This window comes from Halichoeres trimaculatus, unplaced genomic scaffold, assembly GCF_033239565.1.
Source record: "Halichoeres trimaculatus isolate MK-OKI-2021-1 unplaced genomic scaffold, fHalTri1.1 fHalTri1_scaffold_17, whole genome shotgun sequence".
NCBI lineage: Eukaryota > Metazoa > Chordata > Actinopteri > Labriformes > Labridae > Halichoeres > Halichoeres trimaculatus.
The window spans coordinates 9296712-9317129 of record NW_027437195.1 but is presented as its reverse complement, the minus strand read 5'-3'; the positions used below and the strand labels follow the sequence as shown (position 1 = coordinate 9317129).

The 20418-nt window shown below is 40.2% G+C and overlaps 2 protein-coding genes across 3 annotated transcripts in view; both read right to left on the bottom strand.

The window, feature by feature from the left end:
• Positions 1-3113, bottom strand: part of ccdc88c (coiled-coil domain containing 88C) — a 55708-nt gene extending 52595 nt beyond the window's left edge. The window contains exon 1 of the mRNA XM_074691387.1: positions 2487-3113. Within this exon, the coding sequence (XP_074547488.1) occupies positions 2487-2546 (60 nt within the window). The 5' untranslated portion in view covers positions 2547-3113. The remainder of the gene's footprint in view (positions 1-2486) is intronic.
• A 4118-nt stretch (positions 3114-7231) lies between these two features.
• Positions 7232-20418, bottom strand: part of pals1a (protein associated with LIN7 1, MAGUK p55 family member a) — a 40891-nt gene continuing 27704 nt past the window's right edge. For both annotated transcript variants that reach the window (XM_074692502.1, XM_074692503.1), the window contains exons 5-17: positions 19588-19695; positions 17223-17300; positions 16966-17106; positions 14055-14216; positions 13736-13813; positions 13415-13598; positions 13231-13302; positions 12156-12227; positions 11472-11639; positions 11214-11303; positions 10821-10933; positions 9010-9120; positions 7232-8921 (exon numbers count right to left, since the gene is read on the bottom strand). In XM_074692502.1, the coding sequence (XP_074548603.1) occupies positions 8745-8921; positions 9010-9120; positions 10821-10933; positions 11214-11303; positions 11472-11639; positions 12156-12227; positions 13231-13302; positions 13415-13598; positions 13736-13813; positions 14055-14216; positions 16966-17106; positions 17223-17300; positions 19588-19695 (1554 nt within the window). In that variant the 3' untranslated portion in view covers positions 7232-8744. The remainder of the gene's footprint in view (positions 8922-9009; positions 9121-10820; positions 10934-11213; positions 11304-11471; positions 11640-12155; positions 12228-13230; positions 13303-13414; positions 13599-13735; positions 13814-14054; positions 14217-16965; positions 17107-17222; positions 17301-19587; positions 19696-20418) is intronic.

Sequence of the window (20418 nt, the reverse complement as noted above, 5' to 3'; positions counted from 1 at the left end):
TTCAGCTTTAATGTTCATCTCTGCAATTAGAGTCATTTGGAAAGGCCTTATTTTCCCTGTATGGATATCTCTATGGTGACCCCACACTCTTTCAATGTACATGTCAGCAAAGTTTAAATACAAACTTCTAAAACTGTACTTTTCAGGAGCTGAGCTGGTTTTAAAATAACAAAAATGAGACATTAAAATGACTGAACCTTTATTTACCCAGAGGGGTTTGCAGAGAGCACTGCTCTCTCTCAGAGGAACGCCCTGCGCCCACTCACAGAGCCGTGGTAACTTCAGTATATATAGAGACACAGCTGGAAGCAGCCCAGTAAAGCCACAGACTGATCTCCTGCCCACTGGAGCAACTCCACTGGAGCATGCTGGGATTTAGGGCCCTGTTTAAGGGAAACTCTACTCTTTCATTTTCTGCACCGAGGCATATCCTTTAATCTGATTCAGAGATCAAACCGGTGGCTACTTCCTGGTCTCTGAACTCCACCATCCGACTCAGAAAGAAGGGAGGGAGAGGATCAGGAAAGGAGTCAGGTGAAAGCTGCTCAGTGTCACCTCTCTGTTCTGCCGTAATTGTGTTTATGTGTCGAATGAGGGCAGGAAAAAATGTTGTTGACCACTGAGGTCAAAGGATGTGAGGTCAGAGGGCAACAGGAAGGAGCCGGGTGTTAATAAGCTGTTGACTGCTGCACTGCTGAGTGGGCGCTCAGTTTTTATTGGTCGACAGAAAGAGAAAAAAAAAGCTAAAACACACTCTGAGGGTAAGGTTCTAAAAAACAAAAGGACACTCAACTTGGTGCACATTAAAAAGAAGATGACAAGTTTAGCACCAAGATCTCAGCACTGAACCTCACCTTGGTTGGCTTTTGAGATCTATAATTTTAATAAATAAAACTCTGAGTATCATCAAAAAATCCACAGTGATACACCTTAGACATTAAGAAATGTTGAGATTCTCTGTTAAACTGATAAAATGTGTCATTTCATGATTGTCTCCCAATCTGATTTATGAATTTATGATTGTACAAGTGGCTGAATGTGTTTCTTCATGCTGACTTAATACTTCAAGATGTGATAAAAATATGCTGAGTGTGATGGAATAATAATCTGAAATAGAGCCGAAACGATCCCTCGAATGATTCGAGGTACGCGATTACAAAAATTACTCAAGTCATTTTCCCCGCCTCGAGGAATCGTTTAATTTTAAAAAACATCAGAGATAGGTGTTTCAAATAGAGTTGAGGCCATATTAAGAGAGTTTTCAGACCCCTCAAGCTACCTCTTATACAAAACAGCAACTAGCAACAAATCTAGCTTCTTTTCTGCAGTTTGGAGACTAATGGGTCATTCTACAAAACGGGTGCCATTTGGGTCCGCAACATTTGATGAGATGTACAAGGCACAAAAAATGTGTCAAAGTGTGTTTACAAATTTTGGAGCTACCAAAGCAAGTGCTCTTATTGACATGCTGTATCAGAAAATTCTATTTCTTAAAGAGAAAAATTTTCATTTGAAAAATAACTGCTCTTTAACTAAACAAAAATGTATTTTATCCGATTACTCGATTAATCGATGAGATTTTCAGTAGAATACCTGAATACTAAAATATTCGATAGCTGCAGCCCTAATCTGAAACAACAATTTGAGATGCTACAAACATACAATAATGGATAGATATTAACTTCAGCCTGCAGGGGTTTCTTGTTGTTGCTGTTTATCATATTAAGATGATACCTGTGCTTGCAGAATGTCTCTCCTGAATCTGAAATAAATCTAGAAAGTTTTTTTTCAACACTACATCCCCACCAAATAATCTAAGGATATCAGATAGTTAGCTTGAGTTTGAACAAACTGCTTCAGAATCGTTTGAAAGTATAAAATTAAACGCACACCTTCATACAACAGGTGCATTGAAAGTTAACATTTTTGTTTATAGAGCATATGTTTTTCAGTATTGTGGATTAAATTCAGACTTTTTCAATGTGTTGACATAAGTGGAGGTGTAGTTTAACAACTTTTATGTTGTTTCAGCCACAGTTTGAGATAGGGAGATAATGTTTCTGGGTGGAGTGGTGGAAATGTTACTGTGCATGAGCATCCATCCATGCGTGTGCTTTTCCTAATGTCTATCCATTTTAATAACACAACATGACAAATAGGTTAAAAAACATTTATATGCTTAACAGCAGGAACAGAAAATTTATATTGTAGTTTGATGGATAAGACCTAGGTTTGGAAAGCCCCAGAGAGTCTCACTGGGTGAATTAATTTTGGCTTTCAATGATACCCTATCTTTCTCCTGCCACATGTCTAACATTTCTTAAATGAATGGATTATGAGTGTAAGAGAGTGAACTAGTTAGAGGAGTGTTTGTTTTCACTGGTTTGTCAGCTGGTTCTCCAACCTCTGCACTCAGACAGACACGGAGGTCAGCAGCTCGCGTGCATCTATCGCTCACTGTGAGTGCGCGTGCTGCTCCCACTCACCCACGACACCAGCGGAGACTCCATGAAAGTAGCCAACAACTCGGACAGAGTCACATCCATGGTTGTTCCGGTTACTGATCACCCACTAAATCATCAATCCACTGATGGTTGATCGATATCCACAGCAGCCTCGCGCTGGGTCTCCACACAGGGCAGAACAAAGCCCCCGCGAGGCATCGATCCCCCCCCCTGCTGCACGAGCTTTCTCCCACACCACTATTGTCTCGCGCTGTCCCGTTTACCTAAACACTCGGTCTGAACTAAAAATCCCATCAATTGAATCAAAAACTTCCGAAATACTCCCACAAACTCTCAAAGGGGTTAGTTCCGGTAATTTGGCGGGTTAGTATCCATTTTTTTCCCGGCTGAAGGTGAAAACACTTTGATCCAAACTTCGCAGGACAGTTGTTCGGGTTGCCAAGGATACAAGACTCGGAGCTGAAAGCGAGGAAGCTGCCGTAAAATCCAAATTTTGATCCAACAAAGTGAGAAAAAGCCCTGAGCACCGTATAGTGGAGCAGAAGGCAAAATAAAACTTATTTCCGTTCTTTTTACATCCACAGCACGCCTCGAAACCTCTCAGCTCCCCTTCTCTCCATCAACCTGTCCGTGGAACCCTCGGTGGGTGCAAGCATTAACTGACAGGAGTACCGGCCAATCAGCAGCTGCTACAAGACAGATCCGCCCCCTCTGCGTTAAATCAACCAATTGAAGTTCATGATTTTGGTGTCGCTTCCTCTTAATCTGACGTCACCGCGAGGCAGATTCAACCGACCAAAGAGTAAAGACAGAGCAAGATTGAACTATACAAAAGCAGGGGGTACACGGAAAGCTAACTTTTTCAATACCTGTAATCAGTGAATTGTTGTTCAGATAATCCAGCTAAAGTTAATTCTGTGACTAATGTTAAGATTTTTAGCTTAATTAGGCTTAAGTTGAACCTTAAAGTGACAGAAAGTGACAAAAAGACGACTTGATGTGTGGGAAATTATATTATTCAGCAGATATCAAGAAATTACAATGATTAGAAACTCTGATCTAATCAAATATGTGGACATGTGATGTGCTATTAATAATTAGGGATATCTATAGATAAATCATGCATATATTAGAATTTCCAGGCATGCAACTGTAAAAAAAATGACAGGACTTAGAGGAATTATGAAGATGTAAATTGCATCTGATTTATGAAAAGTGCATGTGAGTGTGGAATTTTACCATTTTAAGAGGCTCATTGAGTACCCTTAAAATCATCCATCTGTATCATCTTTAATTTCTTAAAGAATAGCCTACACATGCTTACAAATGACATCTACAAGTCACAACTTAACTAAGCTAATAAAATACCATGGCTTGTCACCTTTCTCAGGTTGTATTTCTCTTTTGGCAGGTGACAGAATAACATCTCTGCTGTGTGTTTTGAGCAGAATGTCAATTTGAGGGTGATTTTTTTCTTTTCAAACATGTGGTGGGTTTGAGGTATACTCTTGTTCTGCTTCGACACTCTTGGGCTGCTCTTCAAACAGGTTGAAAAGGAAACCAAAGATCAGCTCAGATCAAAAAAACACAAGAAGACCACATGCAAAGCAGCAGCAACTGACAACGGAGCGACTTCCATCATCACCTCAGAGCTAAAATGATAGAGTTATTATAAGAATAAAGCTTAAAAGCTTCTGGAGCTGGTCTCACGTCAGCTTGACGGCATTTCATGCAAAGTACAGTGTGGGGTCAGTTTTTAATCTGTGAAACGATGAACCCATGAGAATGACTCTTAATAAATGTTGAGGATGAATTTAAGATTTTACATGTTCAAGCAGGAAACAAAAACTTCACCAGCTTTGTGTCAACTATAGGACCAAATACAGTTATGAAAAAGTTTTACTAAATCAATAGGTCAGACGCCTCATGTTAACTTGGAGAAAGTCGTGTGAAAAATAAGGTATTTTGGTAAAAGAAGCTGAATACTTAATAGAAGTGTACATTGTTAATATCAATAACCAAGAGAGCAGCGCCCTCCTGTGGCCCTTTTCTATTACTACAAAGATCAAGTTCTCTCCATTGAGACACAGCTGTAAAAACAGACTTATTTAACATTATGACAGGGAGTAACCCTAAGACTAGGGGTGGGTACCTTTCACTGTTGAAACGATACGGTACCGATTCCAGGTACCTGGCAATCAGTATCGGTACTCAACGGTACCAATTTTCGGTACTTTTGTGTGTTTATGTGGTAATAAATATCAATTTGACTGATCATAAAATGTAATTCTTTTCAATTTAACATATTTATTCTTCAATATGTAAACTTGCAATGCTGTGTTCATGTCCAGCATAGAAAATCACCTTCTCTCCCACTCCTTCACAGTCACAAGGATGCATTTACCTAAACATAGTACTACCTTTTGATTTTACGTAAATCGGGACCCGGTACTTTTGACAGAATTCGCAGGGGCTAACCGTAACCTCTACAAAACCTAACCCTAACCTTGTGAGTGTATTTGATTGTACTTGAATTATTTATGATCACCTTTAAATTTTAAATACTACCTTTCCCTTATTCCATACAATACAGGAATTCCTGATCATTAAACTGGTGCTGATTTTTTGCTGCTAATGCTTTTATGTATGAAAAGTGTGATATAAACAAAGCTGAGTTGTGTATTTCAGCAATGATCAAACACTTTTTTTGCATGTTGTATGAGCTGACTCATGATTGCTGTTTCTCCTGCCAACAATGTCTCCTTTGTTTTATTTTGTAGCCTCAAATGTATCCGTACTTATTTCTTCTTCTCTCTTCTGATCAGTTTGTGGATGTAAATATGATACACTGTTGTGGATGCAATAAACATGCAAAAGCAACTGGAAAGAATAAAAAGTGATTTCATGTTTATTGGATGACTTAGGTTTGATAAAGTACAAAACTGAGGACGTCACAGGGGAAAACAAGACTCTCTTAGACAATTAATTATTTAAAAAACCAAGCAGGATCCTCAGGATTGGAAAACCACAAAACAAAAACAAAACAAACAAAAAAAACCAAGCCAGTTGTTTTTTTTTTATCAATCATCTATTTATTTATTCATTCATTGTGAATATTCATACAAAAAGCAGATTTTTCTCAGGAAAAGTGATATCTCATCATTTCTCAGGAAGTGGTGTCCATTAACTTTACATTCAATACAGTTAATCCCACTTAGCCCCGCCCCCTCTTCCTCCTGGACCAATGGCAGGGAGGCGAGGGGGTGGAAACCTGCGATCCTATTGGTGCATTCTGGACTTCATAAATCTATTTTCAATATTACAAATATATAAATGCTCTACCCAGTGATAACAGTGATATGGTGTCAGGTCTACTTCAGGTCACAATAATAATACTTCACTGTCTTCAAAGACAGACACACACACAGACACACACGCACCCATCCACACAAACTCACACACATACTAATATATAATCATTTCAGCATCATGTGCCAACTAAAAACTAAAACTTTCACGTTTTCATCGTCCCCTCCCTTACCAGGGGTCAGAGGTCATTCTACTCAGGTGTGATCTGACGGGACAGAAGGGGTCAGCTGACAGCATCGTCTGTCATACGTCAGTCCAAAGAGAAACAGGAATTATCAAGTGCTGTGTATTTTATTCTAGTGGTTTTTTTTAATGTTATTCTAGTGATTGATATTCACACAGCGTCCACTCTTCTAGGATCGTGCTCATGGTTGAGGGATCAGATGTTTTAAACAAATAATGTTCTGCTTCCTTTGAGGCTGTCGTCCTGTTATTGGAGCATTTCTGAAAAAACTTTAATCTCATCAGCTTTTATCCAAAAAAAATTGCCTTTGGGTTTAAACAGAAGTGAAATTTTCTTCACTGTTTGTGTCTGCAAATGATCACCATCAGTTTCTGGTTCATTATGTCCATTCATCTGTTTCTGGTGAGTCTCAGTTTCACTGTAAACAGGAGGTTACACAGAGGCTTCACGTTGCATAACTTCAGCAGAACGCACCTGAAAAGACACTGATGTTCTTGATTTCTTGGGAATTCTCAAACTATGACATGATGCAGATCATAGAAAATAAAAAAAACTTTGTCAGACAGATTTCTTATCTGTTGCATGAAAAATATTCAAAAGGCACCATAAAGAAACGCTTCCAAGAGGTTTAAATCTGGGGCTTAGCTGACAGAACCCAGAGAGCTGTCACTCAAATAGGCCACGCCTTTAACGTAAGCACACTTATCTTGAAAAATCAATGGGGCAAAGATTGTTTTATGTAACGGGCTGCAAGCTTGTTTACTTCAGCCATAAAAGTGAAAATTTAACATGGAGCTCTTTGAGGGGTTGACTCACTTTTGGAGCCAGCCTCGTGTGGCCAATCTAGGAACTGCGCTCTACCTTTACCTCAAATTTTGGCCTTTTGCTACTCTTTTTGAAAACCCACTGTCATTTCAGTCACAGAACAACCTGCACGTGATCCCCCTCCCTGATGACTTGAGCATGGAGTCTGAGTGGAGTGTTCGCTGTGTGAATATGAGGGTAAGTCATAAAGTCAGGGATCAGAAGGCTATAAACACTCCTCAGCCCAGAGGAGAGTCAGTGTGTGATACACAGCATCGCTGTGCGTACATTACATGTTTATAACAGTAAGATTTCAATTTCCACATCTGTTCCTCACTAGGGGGCCTCATTTCTCAAACTACTTTGTGCCGGGGGCCGAAGCCAAGCTAGAGTTATTTCATTAATAAAAAAAAGAATTAAGAGCACAAAATCAAATGTTTACAATGATTTCAGCGCTGCAAAAAGTTAAAAATAATTTAAACATTTTTAATCATAACAGTTGAAATGATCGGAGGACGCATCATGGATGAGGCCCAACATTTCAAAGAGAGAGTCAAACAGACAAAAAAGGAAGATAAAAAAAAAGTTCCAGGTCCATGTTTTGGTCATACTAAGAGAAGAAAAAAAAAAAAAGATCAGTGTTTGAAGAAAAAGTTGATGCCACAGGCGTCATCAACGATCAGTTTGTTCAGGGTTCATTAAAACCTCTTTACCAGTGCCACCAGGTCAAGACTTTCTTTAGAGCTTTCCTACAGTACGACAGAGTATCAGGCTCCAAAAAGTTTGAGAATAAAATTAGATTTCAACTGAAGGTCATAACATTCAGACTTAAGTTATTAGATGTATTGAAGCAAAATAAGAGTTCGGTTTCAAGAAGAAAAGAGAACAGATTTCACAGTTTCAGAATAAAGTCAGTGTTAGTAGTTATGTGTTCACGATACAAACAGAGTGAAATTAATAGTAATGCCCCTTTGAGACATTAAAAGGAAAACTAGACCATCAGGTTAAAGCCTGACTATGTCTTCATAGTGTTTTTAAAGCCTCCAGGTATGAGCTCCAGGAAGTACCATGGGCTATAAACGGAGAAACTCCTCACATCTGTCATGATTTTCTTTTATGACGACAACATTTTCTTGAAAAGTGATTAAATGCAGTTAGATTCAGATTTACAAACAGTCTGGATATCTGAGATGACATCAAAATTGAAGATTTTTTTTTTCATGAGGTTTCCATTTTACAAATACAAGATTCTTATGTTTCACTTTCACAGACATATTTAACATGACATGGTTGATTACAAGTTTCACTGAGGAGCATCTTTAAGGTTTCTCTTTCCATTTTTAAATCCTGGGCCCTAATTCCTCTTTTAGATCACAGTTTTCATGATGTTATAATAAATGAAGCATTAAAAATGATACACAGCTTTAGCAGCTGGATGTGTTTTTAAGGCAGCTGGAGCACAGAGGAAGTTGTAGTTCACGGTATAAGAGAAGAGTAAAGTCCAGTTTTAGTGTCTGAAATGATCTGAAGGCAGCCGAGCACTGAGGGAACATTCACAGTTACTTATTGATGAGAAGAATGATGTCATTACCGGTCATTCACAGAAGCACAGGTTATTAAACCTGAACAATAACAGCATTTTGCTTTAAATTAACCCCTCCTCTTTTTCACTTTGTCTATAAGTTATTTTCCTAAAGCTGACCTAAGCGTCCCTTTAAGGAAAATATAAACTTTATCTCAACATTATGACCTTCTTCTGTATCATTTCATATCAGACTTGTTTTTTACACCCTCTCTGTGCCTGATACTCTGCCGTACATTTCCAGTTCCAGTTTGTTAAATCTCTAGAAATGTGAACTCCATCGTCTACTCTTTAAATCGCCTCTGTGTGTGTGAGTGTGTGTTTGTGTGAGTGTGTGTGTTTAGCGCAGCCAGGAGCAGGGCACCCACTGCGGCTCAGTGTCCAATTTGTTGATGAATCGTAGCAGCTCGTTGAAGGCTTTGTCCAGGTCCGTGTTCACGATGACGGCGTCAAACAGGTGACCACAGCTCTGCTCCATCTCCCGGGCTTTCTCAATGATGTCACGCAGCTCCTCGGGCTGCACACACACACACAAAGACACACACATGAGTGAGGCAAACACTTGATTAGTAAACACTGATATTTACGTTCATGAGTAAACAGACCTTAGGGTTCTTGTTGTCTTTAGCCAATAAGGCTCTGAGTCTCTCCTGAGAGGGCGGAGCGATGAAGATGATGTAAGGCTTCAGGTCTGAACTCCTCAGCACCCTCAGAGCCTGTGAACACACACACACACACACACACACACACACACACACACACACACACACACACACACACACACACACACACACACACACACACACACACACACACACACACACACACACACACACACATATGTTAAGAATCAACTCGATGTCCTGCAAAGGAGAGATTCCGTCAGACAGAAACTTTTGGTCTCTTCCTGCTTCAACTCTGCTTTAGAGACTAATCAGTTTAAGTCACGCTGCAGTGAAATGAAAGCAAACTTCAGGACAAACTCCTCTCACTCTCACAAAAACTGACTCTTTATAGAACTCAATTTAAGAGAATAAGGGTTCTATAACACGCACACTCCTGTTTCTCCAAAATATGATAGAATTCCAATGATATTTTGGAGCCATGACTTTCTGTAAACATCGCATTGTTTCAATCTCACATCAACATTCTGCCTCATTTTTAAATCTCTTTAAAAGCTACAAACACTGTATACACAAGTGAATACTTTCATTTCAAGAGAGGAAATTAGCTTCAAAGATGTTAAGTTTAATAAAACTTTTAGTTTTTATCATCTGTTTTTTAATAAGTTTAATTTTCATGAAAATGTTTTATACCATTGTTGCAAAACTGAATTTTCATTGAGACGTCTTCCAGGATGAATGATACAAAACCTCTTGATGTTTTTTTTTCCATTCCTATTTTTCTAAGTGTTTTACTTTTAGTTTATTCCACTTTTTACTCAATTCTATTTTATTTTACTTTGTTGTACTCTACTTTTCCCTTGCTCAAACTGTAAATGTCTGTGATGCTGGGAGAAATGAATTTCCTCCCTAGAGATCAATAAAGTCCTATCTTATCTCATCTTAGCCCACTCCCACACCTTTGGATGTCACTAAGTGTGACAGACCCCAAAATGAGGGCATGTCAAAGCAGCAATAGCATGTATGGTTGGTGTATATTACCTTTAATTAGCCAGGGAAAAAAAAAAATTTTTTAGATTAAAATCTTGTTCAAAGACTGTCCTGGCAGAGCTAGGCAGCAGCACAGTTTACAAAGGTTCATTTAAAACAGTTTAAATAAATGATGTAGCAGAATTAAGGACGCGGTCACACTGGCCAACCGTGCCGTGCCTAAGCACGCTTCAGCCGTAAAGCACGTTTGGAATGGCCAGTGTGACCCCAACTGTACCGTGCTCAAGCACGATTCCCTTCCGTGCTTCGGCACGCTTTGAAGAGGTGGGCTTCGGCACGGTTTACTTCATGCACGAGAACAAGCACGTGGACAGCGCGTGCGATCCATTACGTATAATCACCGCGAGCGCATCTCTCGACGATCATTTTAAACAAAGCGGGGTGTTAGAGGGCTGTGTCGGGCGAAAATGACTTAATATAAGTCCAAAAGTCTCTAAAGTTGTAGCAGTGCTCTCAGTGTCTCATTGTGCTGACTCTGATGAGATCACGCTTCATGTAAACAAATGCTTCACGATGACGTAGGCTGGCTGTGCGCGTGTCTGATACCTGCTAAAGTCTGGTTCATATTGGGGTAGTGTGACCGCCGGCCGTACTCTCCAGCTGGGGATCAGCGCTGCAGGGGGGCAATCGTGCTGAAGCATGGCACGTTTTGGAGGGCCAGTGTGACCGCGTCTGAAGTGTCAGGCGCTGGTGGACTTGTTGTTATGAGCGGTCTGAGACAGACTGAGTGTGTGTGAACCCACCTGAGTGTGCAGACACAGCACACAGATCTTTCCAGTGTTGATGACTTGTCTCACTGAGTCTGAACTCGTCCCGTAAAGGTTCTTCTCAAACTCACCAGACTCGATCAGCTTTCCTGGAAAACACATGAAGAGAAATGCCATATTTTATAACCACAGGATGAAGCACCACATGTACACAACAATCTTTACCCTGACATGAACTAATGTTTCTGACTCAAAGGTTGAAACAGCCTCCAACTGTTCTCCTGTACATTCAGGCTTCAGAAATGACACTGACACATCTCAAAATTATAAGTTTGGAAACTCTTTAAAGAATTTGGTACTTTAGAGCCATAAAACCAAAAAATAATAATCTCACAAAATAATCCCTCAATCTGTATCATCAAACTTTACCTGCTGCCAGTTCTGCCTCAAACGTCTGACGAGACACAAAGTGATAATCTCGGCCACTCAGCTCGCCTTCTCTGCGGTTCCGTGTAGTATCTACAACACACACACACACACACACACACACACACACACACACACACACACACACACACACACACACACACACACACACACACACACACACACACACACACGTAAATGAACATACAAACACACAGAAACATTTAAAGTCAGTTTATGCTGAGTGTGTGTAAGTCTTACGAGGTACAGCCCCAGCAAAGCGTTCTGGTTGGTTGTTGAGGAGTCTCTGTCTGAGCTCCGTCTGCCCGCAGCTGGTTGGACCAATCAGAGCAATCGGTCGCTTTCTATTGGCCGGCTGGTGGTAGAGAGCCATCTCCTCATAGGTGAGAATCTCATCATTATCCAGATCTGGGGCGATGAAGAGAAAGAGCCAAAAAAAACAGAGTTAATTTTAAATATTATCATTTTTCAAGTAAATCAAAGAGAAGAGAAAAATGGGTAAGGGGAGGGTTTAAACATATTAAGGCAGGGTTATAAAAGGCCATCATGACATATATAAATATCAGGAGTGAGGCTACAGTCCTGGAAAAAGTTCCTAATTTAGTTTATCTAGAGTGTATTAACACACAGTAAATAAATGACTTAAAACACCCAGAAGTAGCTTATTCACTTTCTCCTTACTTCCTTGTTTAAAAGCAGAGTCAGGATCATCTTCATTCCTATATGTAAATTAAATTTAATCATTCTTCAATTATTAAAGAATAACTTTCATAACGTTTTTAGAGCCATTGAGTCAGTTATCTTTCATGTTTTTTTTTCTGGTCTTCTTATATCCATCCATGACTTTTTAGAGGAATGAAGCAGTGTGAAGTTAAAGTGTGTGTGTTAATAAAGAGCAAAAGAAGTTATAGAAACAGATCGTACCATCATTTCTGTGAGCGTTGTACAGCAGCTTCTTTCTCTTCCTCTTGTTTTTCTTTGCACACCAAAGCTTCCCTGAAAACAAGCAGATGACTGTGAAACACAACGTGTAACTCTGAGGTTCATGACAGCTGGTTCATTTGTCATCATGTCAAAAAGCAGGTTTGTTGCTTTTTATTCTACGTTTCACCCACAGGTCAGGTGTAAACTGAAAACAACAAATTCTGCAGATATTCTTTTACTGTTATGGCTGATTTTGTAATTTCTAATATATCACTGTCAGAGGAGACATAAAAAAAATTATTCAATTTATAATTCCAGACAGTTTTAAAGAGACTCAAATAAAGAGCCTAGTCTGTGGTTTTATTTACCTAACAACTGTCTCAGGCAGAAATTCAAACTAATACCATTGAGTACAGTGCTTAACAAATTTATCAGACCACCATCAGTGTAAATACAATATCACTGGTTGTTGTTCTTCAATACAATGAAAAATATTCTCAGAGTATTACAATGCACTGGCTCAAATTTGTGTAATAATAAGCTGTGTAAAGACTCTGACTCTCTCAAGGCAAATGTTGTCCATTAGGAGGAGATATGGAGATAATATAACATGATTTTTTTATGGCAGGATCAGGATCTGGTTTTAACAGGACTGTTTCTTATGTTAACACTATTTCAACCTGAACACAACATTTTTAGCCCCAATTATTTCTGATCCTGCATTCTGAACTACTTTTCTGCACCATTTCATGACTTTCATCTAATATTGAGTCCTCTGATGTGTTTTTTAACCACTCACATTTTCACATCATGATACATATGTTAATGTAAAGATGTCAGCTGTAAGAGTTGTTGAGTTTCTGCAGAGCTTTAGCTTTAAAAAAGTAGCCCATGCACAGATAAACTCTGGTTTTCTTCACGCACTTGACAGAAAATGTAAATGTACTTATCATTTAGAGAATGATTTGTTTCAGTGTCTTAATCAACACATTGTGAAATGACAGCTGGGAGCTGTATAAAAAATGGGCATGCATGGTTTTAATCAAACTAATCACACCGTTTTAGAGGAACTGACCAGATTTCTCGGGCTCCTTGTCCTCTTCTATCGTTTGTTTCATGGCTTCTCTCTGCTGCTGGAAACTCTTCCCTGTGGATAACAATAGTTTGACTGAGCAGACTTTAAATGCTTCTTTCACAGAGACACTCGTGACAGAGACACCATAGAGAAAACTCAAACTAACACAGACAGACAGCAGTACCTGGAACAAGTCCGGCGAGCGGCTGGTTGTCCTCATCTCCGTCCCTGTACGCCTGCCACCAGTTTGGGTCTGCCTGGCTGATGATGTGGAGGATGTCTCCTTTCTGAAAGGACAAGCCGAGTTCTCTGCACGGCACGTAGGGGTCATCTGAGGGGTCGTAGTCAAAGTGTGCTTTCACATGGACCTGAGGGGGAGACGAGAAACAGAGAAAGATATTTGAGCTGGTTTATTTTCCTACAGGACAAAAAATAACAAGCAGTCTTCAAACTGTCATCTTGTTTCAATTTAACAAATGTCAAATGTTTAAAAATCAGAGCTCACCACATTCTCTTTGACAGGAGGAGGTTTGCTCTGAGTGCTGGGGATAAGCACGAAGGTCAGGAGGCCGTGCATGTCCGCCTGAAACACAGATACAGAGAGAGGAAGACATGGAGAGCAGAGAGAGGAGCAGTTACAACCAGCTGTCATCACTCAGACTGTGACTATGAGGGAGACAATATGCATTAAAATCAAAACAAAGCAATAACATATTTCACAATACATTTAACAGCAGTATAAAATGTTTGATTACTAAAGTGAGAGTGGTATTTATGACTCGATTTCATTGATTAGTTAACTTTGTGCTGGTGGATTTACTCACAAGAATATCAAAGACTTGGTTGACGTCTTTCCCTCTGATCTCTATCCCATTTATCTCCAGAATTTCATCTCCTTCAGATAAAAGTCCACTTCGTTCAGCCGCACCGCCCCGAACAATTCGACTGATCACCACGCTGTCCATCTCGTTACGAACAGTCGCCCCCTACAGGACACATAGAAAGAGGCATTTAATGATGGATGATTAAATACAATGTTTTTATTACAGGTTAAAGGGCTGGAGGTCTGATGTTTCAGCATACCAACAGAAAGAATTTAGTCCTTTAATGTTGTCAGGACTCTTCTGATTGGAGTGCCTGCAGGAAAAGTCACCCACATGTGAACATACACAGGTATTTCTTCAAACCAATCCTGACTTTTTCTTTTGTTTTTCCTCACTTGGTTTGTGTTTTACTTGTCTTTGTCTTTTTTCATACAGATGTGCAACGTGAGGTGAACAAATACAGTGGAACAGTTGTGGGGGAGCGCTTGTGTTGTTTACATGCTGAGCAGAGAAGGCAGAGTTAGAGGGTGTACCTGTGGCGTGGTGTTGTTCTACTGTCTGGGAGCTCTTTAGATTCAGTGTGAGCTCTGATGATGGCCGTAAGAAGGTGGAGGATAAAACCACAACTGAGTGTTGCCAACTTGGAGACTTTGTAGCTACACCGAACAACGTTTCAGACCCCTGAGGTGAGTTTTTTTTTTAAAGACGACAACGTTTGCAACTTCTCTGGAGTTTGGAGAATCTGAGGTTAAAGCGTGTTTTGTCCAACAAGCGTGTGAATGTGACTTAAGTCTGCAACCACTGTCGGTTTTGTATGACAGCTATTTATACTGTGGTAGTTGGCTGAAGAGAGGCACACACTAAACAATAACAGTGGGAGCTTTTTGACTTTCTGATGGTTCTCAGGATTATCTTGAGAAGAGATAATCTTGAGGGGGCAGATTATCTTGCCAGATTTTCCTGAGGTGTGATGAGTTGAGATCACAAAGCATGAAGTCAAATGATTGCCAGAAATGGAGAACTCACTGGACATTTGATTAACCAAATTTTTAACCAGCATGCTCTGTAAAATGTACAACAACCATACCATCAAAGCGACAAGTTGGGCAGAGTTTTCTTACACATTAGACACAGAATTTCACTAAAAAACTAGGAACGCTGAGCTCAATAACCATCCTTCTATGATTCATCAAAGAGATTTCAAGAGTTGACTCAGTCAGTGTGTGCTGCATTGGTCATATCACCAACACCACTTATTAAAGGACCAAAACTGTTAACTGTCTCATTATTTACCATCATGCATGGTTTCCCTCACATTATTACTATCTGTTATTATTTTTAAAAGTCTTTTGTCATGAGTCAGGCTTTAGTCAGAGCAGCTGATCCTCATGAGCAAAGAATCAACTGAAGTAAGAAAACACTTCAAACATTAAGTTAGACATCATTCAGTTTTATTGCTGAAAAGCTTCGTTGATGTTGGTGTTGGTGAATTCATGCTATCAAGTAATGCACTGATAAATTTAAAGGGCCCATATTGAGCAAAAATCACGTTATTAAGTCTTTTAGTGAAATTTGTGGGTCTTTTGGCTTTCCTCCCAGCCCACAAAATGACAAAACCTGCACTTTATAGTGCTTGTGAATGTAAAATTCTGACCTAAAACAAGCTGTTTGGGACTCCCGGGGTTTGCTGATGTCAGCGAGTCCCTTTTTTGACCAATCAGGAGTAAGTCTGACCTGATTGGTCCACCGAAGCAAATACCCCCAAACCCCCTGCCCGCCCACTCTTCTCCCCGCATCTGGGGAGAAATCTCTCCAGCAGCCATCACTGCTTTGTTTTTGGCTGTAAACAGCCACATAGTTCCATGCACAAGCTTCCCATCGGAAGAAGACAAGACTAAGTGGCTAGAGTTCATTTATCAAGGAAATGTGCCAGCTACACTCAGTAAAACTGTGCATGTGTGTGCTAGTCACTTCACGGCCAACTGCTCTTCCAACTTTGGACAGTACAACAGAGGGCTAGTGAATAGACTGGTCCTGGATCCAGGTACATTACCAACCATCCACCAACAAACCTCTAACCCTGGAAATGTGAGTAATGCTGTGTGCTGTGGAGCAGATGTAAGAGCTTTTCCTCAGTGTTCCCTCTGTCTCTGTGTTAGCTTCAGGATGCTAACTTTAGCTGCGGTTAGCCTGTTGTTTTAGTCTGTAATGTTGCGGTAAACGAGCCTCGCTGTTTTCTAAACATTGTGCACTCGGAGCTCGTGGCGCTGCTCTCAGTGACGCAGAAGAGTGGGGCGGTATCAGCGGTGGCTCATTTACATATGAAGGTCACGCCCACTAAATCAAAGCGTTCTGATCAGAGGGGCTATGAGAGCCTGGAAACAATGTTGCTGTGCTTGATTAATTGGCTTTTTGGACCAAAACATGTTACTACCATTTCATGAAGACATCATTGATCCAAATTAAACTGCAGAAAAGGAGCAGAATATGGGACCTCTAAGCTTCCAGCTGCAAACCAAACCATGAACATCGCGTATGCTCCATCTTTACGAGTTAACGCAAGAGACACAAACTGTCTCCCCATACGCACAAATAAAAAAAATTTAACACCCACAGGGGAAACCTAAACAGCGGGAATGCTTAAAATTTTCAACAGAGAATAAAAGATATGAAACATAAAACATGTCTGATAAAATTCTGTATTCATGTAGGAAAGAAATTCTGTGTATTTTTTCATCTTGCACTAAAATAATCTTAATAGCAAAGTGTTTCAAGTCTTTAGCTAATAGAACATGACTGCTTGGAGAAACTGGAGCACCTGGAAAAGAGTGTGTGTGTGTGTGTGTGTGTGTGTGTGTGTGTGTGTGTGTGTGTGTGTGTGTGTGTGTGTGTGTGTGTGTGTGTGTCTCACCAGAGGAATGTCCTGGGCCTTCTCTATACGAACTATTTTGACAGTCTCTCCTCCCCACTGGGTCAGAGTTTCTCCTTGGGCGGGCAGCGGCTCCGGCTGCATCTCCCTCTCTGCTATGCTGTCATGAGCCAGGAGCAATGACTGCAAAATACACACACACATAAAGACACACACACAGTCACACACAGTCTCTACAACGTCCCTTCACTTATTAGCTCAGACAGCGTTATACATGAATGTCAGTGTGTGTGTTCTACCTGGATGTGTGTGTCTGACAGCAGGCTTTGGAGCTCGAGTCCCTCTTTGTTCTGGGCTGGCTGGATGAGATTCCTGACCTGAAATCACATCATCATCATCATCATCATCATCATCATCATCATCATCAAGGCCTCTAGTTTATTTAAAACCTTCGATTTAGACTGGACTAACTTTGATCCCCAAAAAAGTCTAGATTACCCTGATCCCACAAAGAAATGTCTTCAAAACACTCTTGCTCATGACGTTTCCTATCATGTTGATTTACTTTCAGAGATTTGGTTTATGTTTATCTTGAGTCTGTGATTTGAGACTGAAAAAATGAGATACAACATGATAATTGGCAGCTCTGTTGCAGAGTGAAGCTCCTGCAGATTTCTTTGCTGAATTATCACAAAAGCACAAACAGAAGAGTCACTGAACTTTCCATTACCCTGAGTTCGGGAGGGAAGGTTAATGACGTGCTCTATGAAGAAATATTGTGCTTACAGAGTCTTGAACAAGAGCACCACTGTAAGAGTAAAAGAGAAAGGATATCCCAAACTAAGAGCCTGCTAGCTCGTAATGCTAACCCAGCTAACAGGAGATGACACACACACAAGAACTGCTGTAGGCCAAAGCTGCTAAACCCAGACTGTGAGAGCACAGCTGCTTCTGTTTCTGCCGTCATTATTTTTTTCTTGAAGGTGGGTTGGAGACAGAAGACTAGACAGAAATCTAGTTCTAGTCTAGAGAGTTTTCATTCAAGACTTCAAGTCTTAAATCCTGATACAAATGATCCAGAACAGTGCCCTCTATTTTGCTTAGGATCAGGTAATCCAGGTCAGTGTTATCTGATTTATTGAAGACAAACTGGATAAATTCACCCTCATCCTGAAGATAAGCAAATCAAAAACCACACAAACAGAAATGTTCTTTGCGCTAAAGCCTGCTTTATACTTCTCCATGTAGCCTCCATGCATTTCCTCAGAAATAAGACTACACTTAAAAATGACATAGTATTAGCCCTGTTATTGGTTCACTTAGTTGTAGAAATTTCCGGTATCGCCCCTCTGTGTCTTCTGCCGACACTGACCCAGACTTTTCTGATGTTTTAATTTTTTGCTTCGATACTTATGAGGTCACATTAAGACTGTGTGATTTCCTGTACACAGACAGACAAAAAAATCTGAACATGACGCAGAAAGTGTCCAGGCATCAGCCCTGTCACTCATGCTTTGCACTCCTCTAACGCCCTCTAAAAAGTGGATGTAGAAGTGAAAATGATACAATTTTCACTCTGAAAGTCTGCAACCCTGTGGTAGGATGACAGCGTTCACCCTCAGTAAAGTTTATCTGCTTCATACTGATTTCCTGCCTCTCAGTTGTCTGTGTAATATTTTTTACCACCTCTGATGTCCTAACAATGATGTGGAAAAGTGTGAAGAGGGCTCAAGCTATAATCTGTGATGCTTCCTTCCTTTTGAGGAAACTTAGATTGCTGCAGACAGCTTTCGTCTAAACAGATCACTTTAAAACAACTTAATACAAGAGATAACTTTTAGCAGCATTGTTCAGCAGCTATGATGGAGCAAAGTTGGCTTGAATTGCCCTTAATTGGTGTTGTGCTTCTTTAATTTATTAAAATCTGAGTGTGAGGAGAAGTGATGGTGGAAGATGAATTAGGATAAGAAATAATTTTAAACTGTTTGTAAATTTAACCATAGCCACCAGAAGAGAAGGATCAGTGAGGTAGAGAGCTGAATTACTTTTAATCCTTAAAAAGTCTCCTGCTTTCTTTCCTGTTTGTGCTTGGACTGTTTATTTTCACCTCCATTAACAGAGGCAAAGAAAAATGAAACAGAAAAACACAGTTCAAAATGAAGCAAAGATTTTCTCCTCTGAAGCCAAATGCGGGGCAGGGGGCGGGGATGCCAACACGGAGCAGAAATAATGTGCTGCTCTTTAATGAGATTCCACAGAAATGAGCCATGAATAGATCTGACAGCTCGCCAACAACACCGGGGCCGACGAATAATTAAAGCACTGATTATTCTGAATTCTTGGCTGATGGTTTAACTTGAACTGGTTAGGATCAACAAATTATTATCATACTTTACAGAAACAGCTCATGCACTTTTTTAAAACGATTAAAAATGTGACCTTTAAAGAGTTTACTGATAGGACTGTGTGTTGATGTGAACAACACTGAGTACAGTGTGTGAACTCTGATTGATGCTGAACAGAGCTGCTCTGTTCTCATAACACACACACTCTCACACACACATGCTGACCTCAACTGTCACTGAAGGAGTGTGTGTCTGTGTGTTTTTATCATACAGCAAGAACCGTCAAAGAATGAAACAAACACCAGCTCCCATGTGTTACCTCCACGGCCAGCTGAAGAGCCTGCTGTGTGTGTGGGTACGGAGGAGAGGGGCAGTGCATGCTGGACGCCACCGCATTATGGATCTTGAGCGCTGACTGGAAATCAGACTGGAGGAGGAAAAAACAGACACCAAAGTTATTTTACAGAGTATGTTTAACAGGATGCAACACGTTTGATACGTCAAAAACTGACACAAAGTGATTCAGTAAAGACTTGATTCAAACAGACACTTGTTTATGAACAACAGAGGGCGCTATCTCCCTCGAATTTCTCCTGTTTGAGGTCAGTATGTCTTTCATGATGCATTCTTAGTTAGCTACATAGCTTTATCCTGCTGGCTTTTCTTTTGGGCAGGATTATCATGGCTACTCTGACTGGAGGAGGAAGCAGCTGGAGGAGGAATCAGAAGTTTTTTACTCTGAAGACAGTTGAAGATTCTGCTTTATGCAGGGGTGTCCTAACTTTCTTCAAAGTGGGCCACATTTGGTTTGGTAAAAATGACCAAGGTCCAGCAGCTTTTACCAACATATTCATAAAATCTGAAAGTGACATACGGATGTTATATTTGCTAAGTATTTCTTTAAGGGATTTCTTTAAAAATCAGTCACTAAGTGTGCTCAAACATATTTGTTCCATCATTACAGACTGATGAAATCAAACCTCAACTGTCCCTCAATCTAATCATAACACCAGATAAGTGATCAGTTTTCTGTAGTGTTGTGCCGAGTAAACACCAGCAAACTGCTGTTTCTCCTAATGTTTTCCATTAGGGGGCGATATGAGGAAATATGTCAGGATTTTTTTATGGCAGGATCAGGATCTGGTTTTCA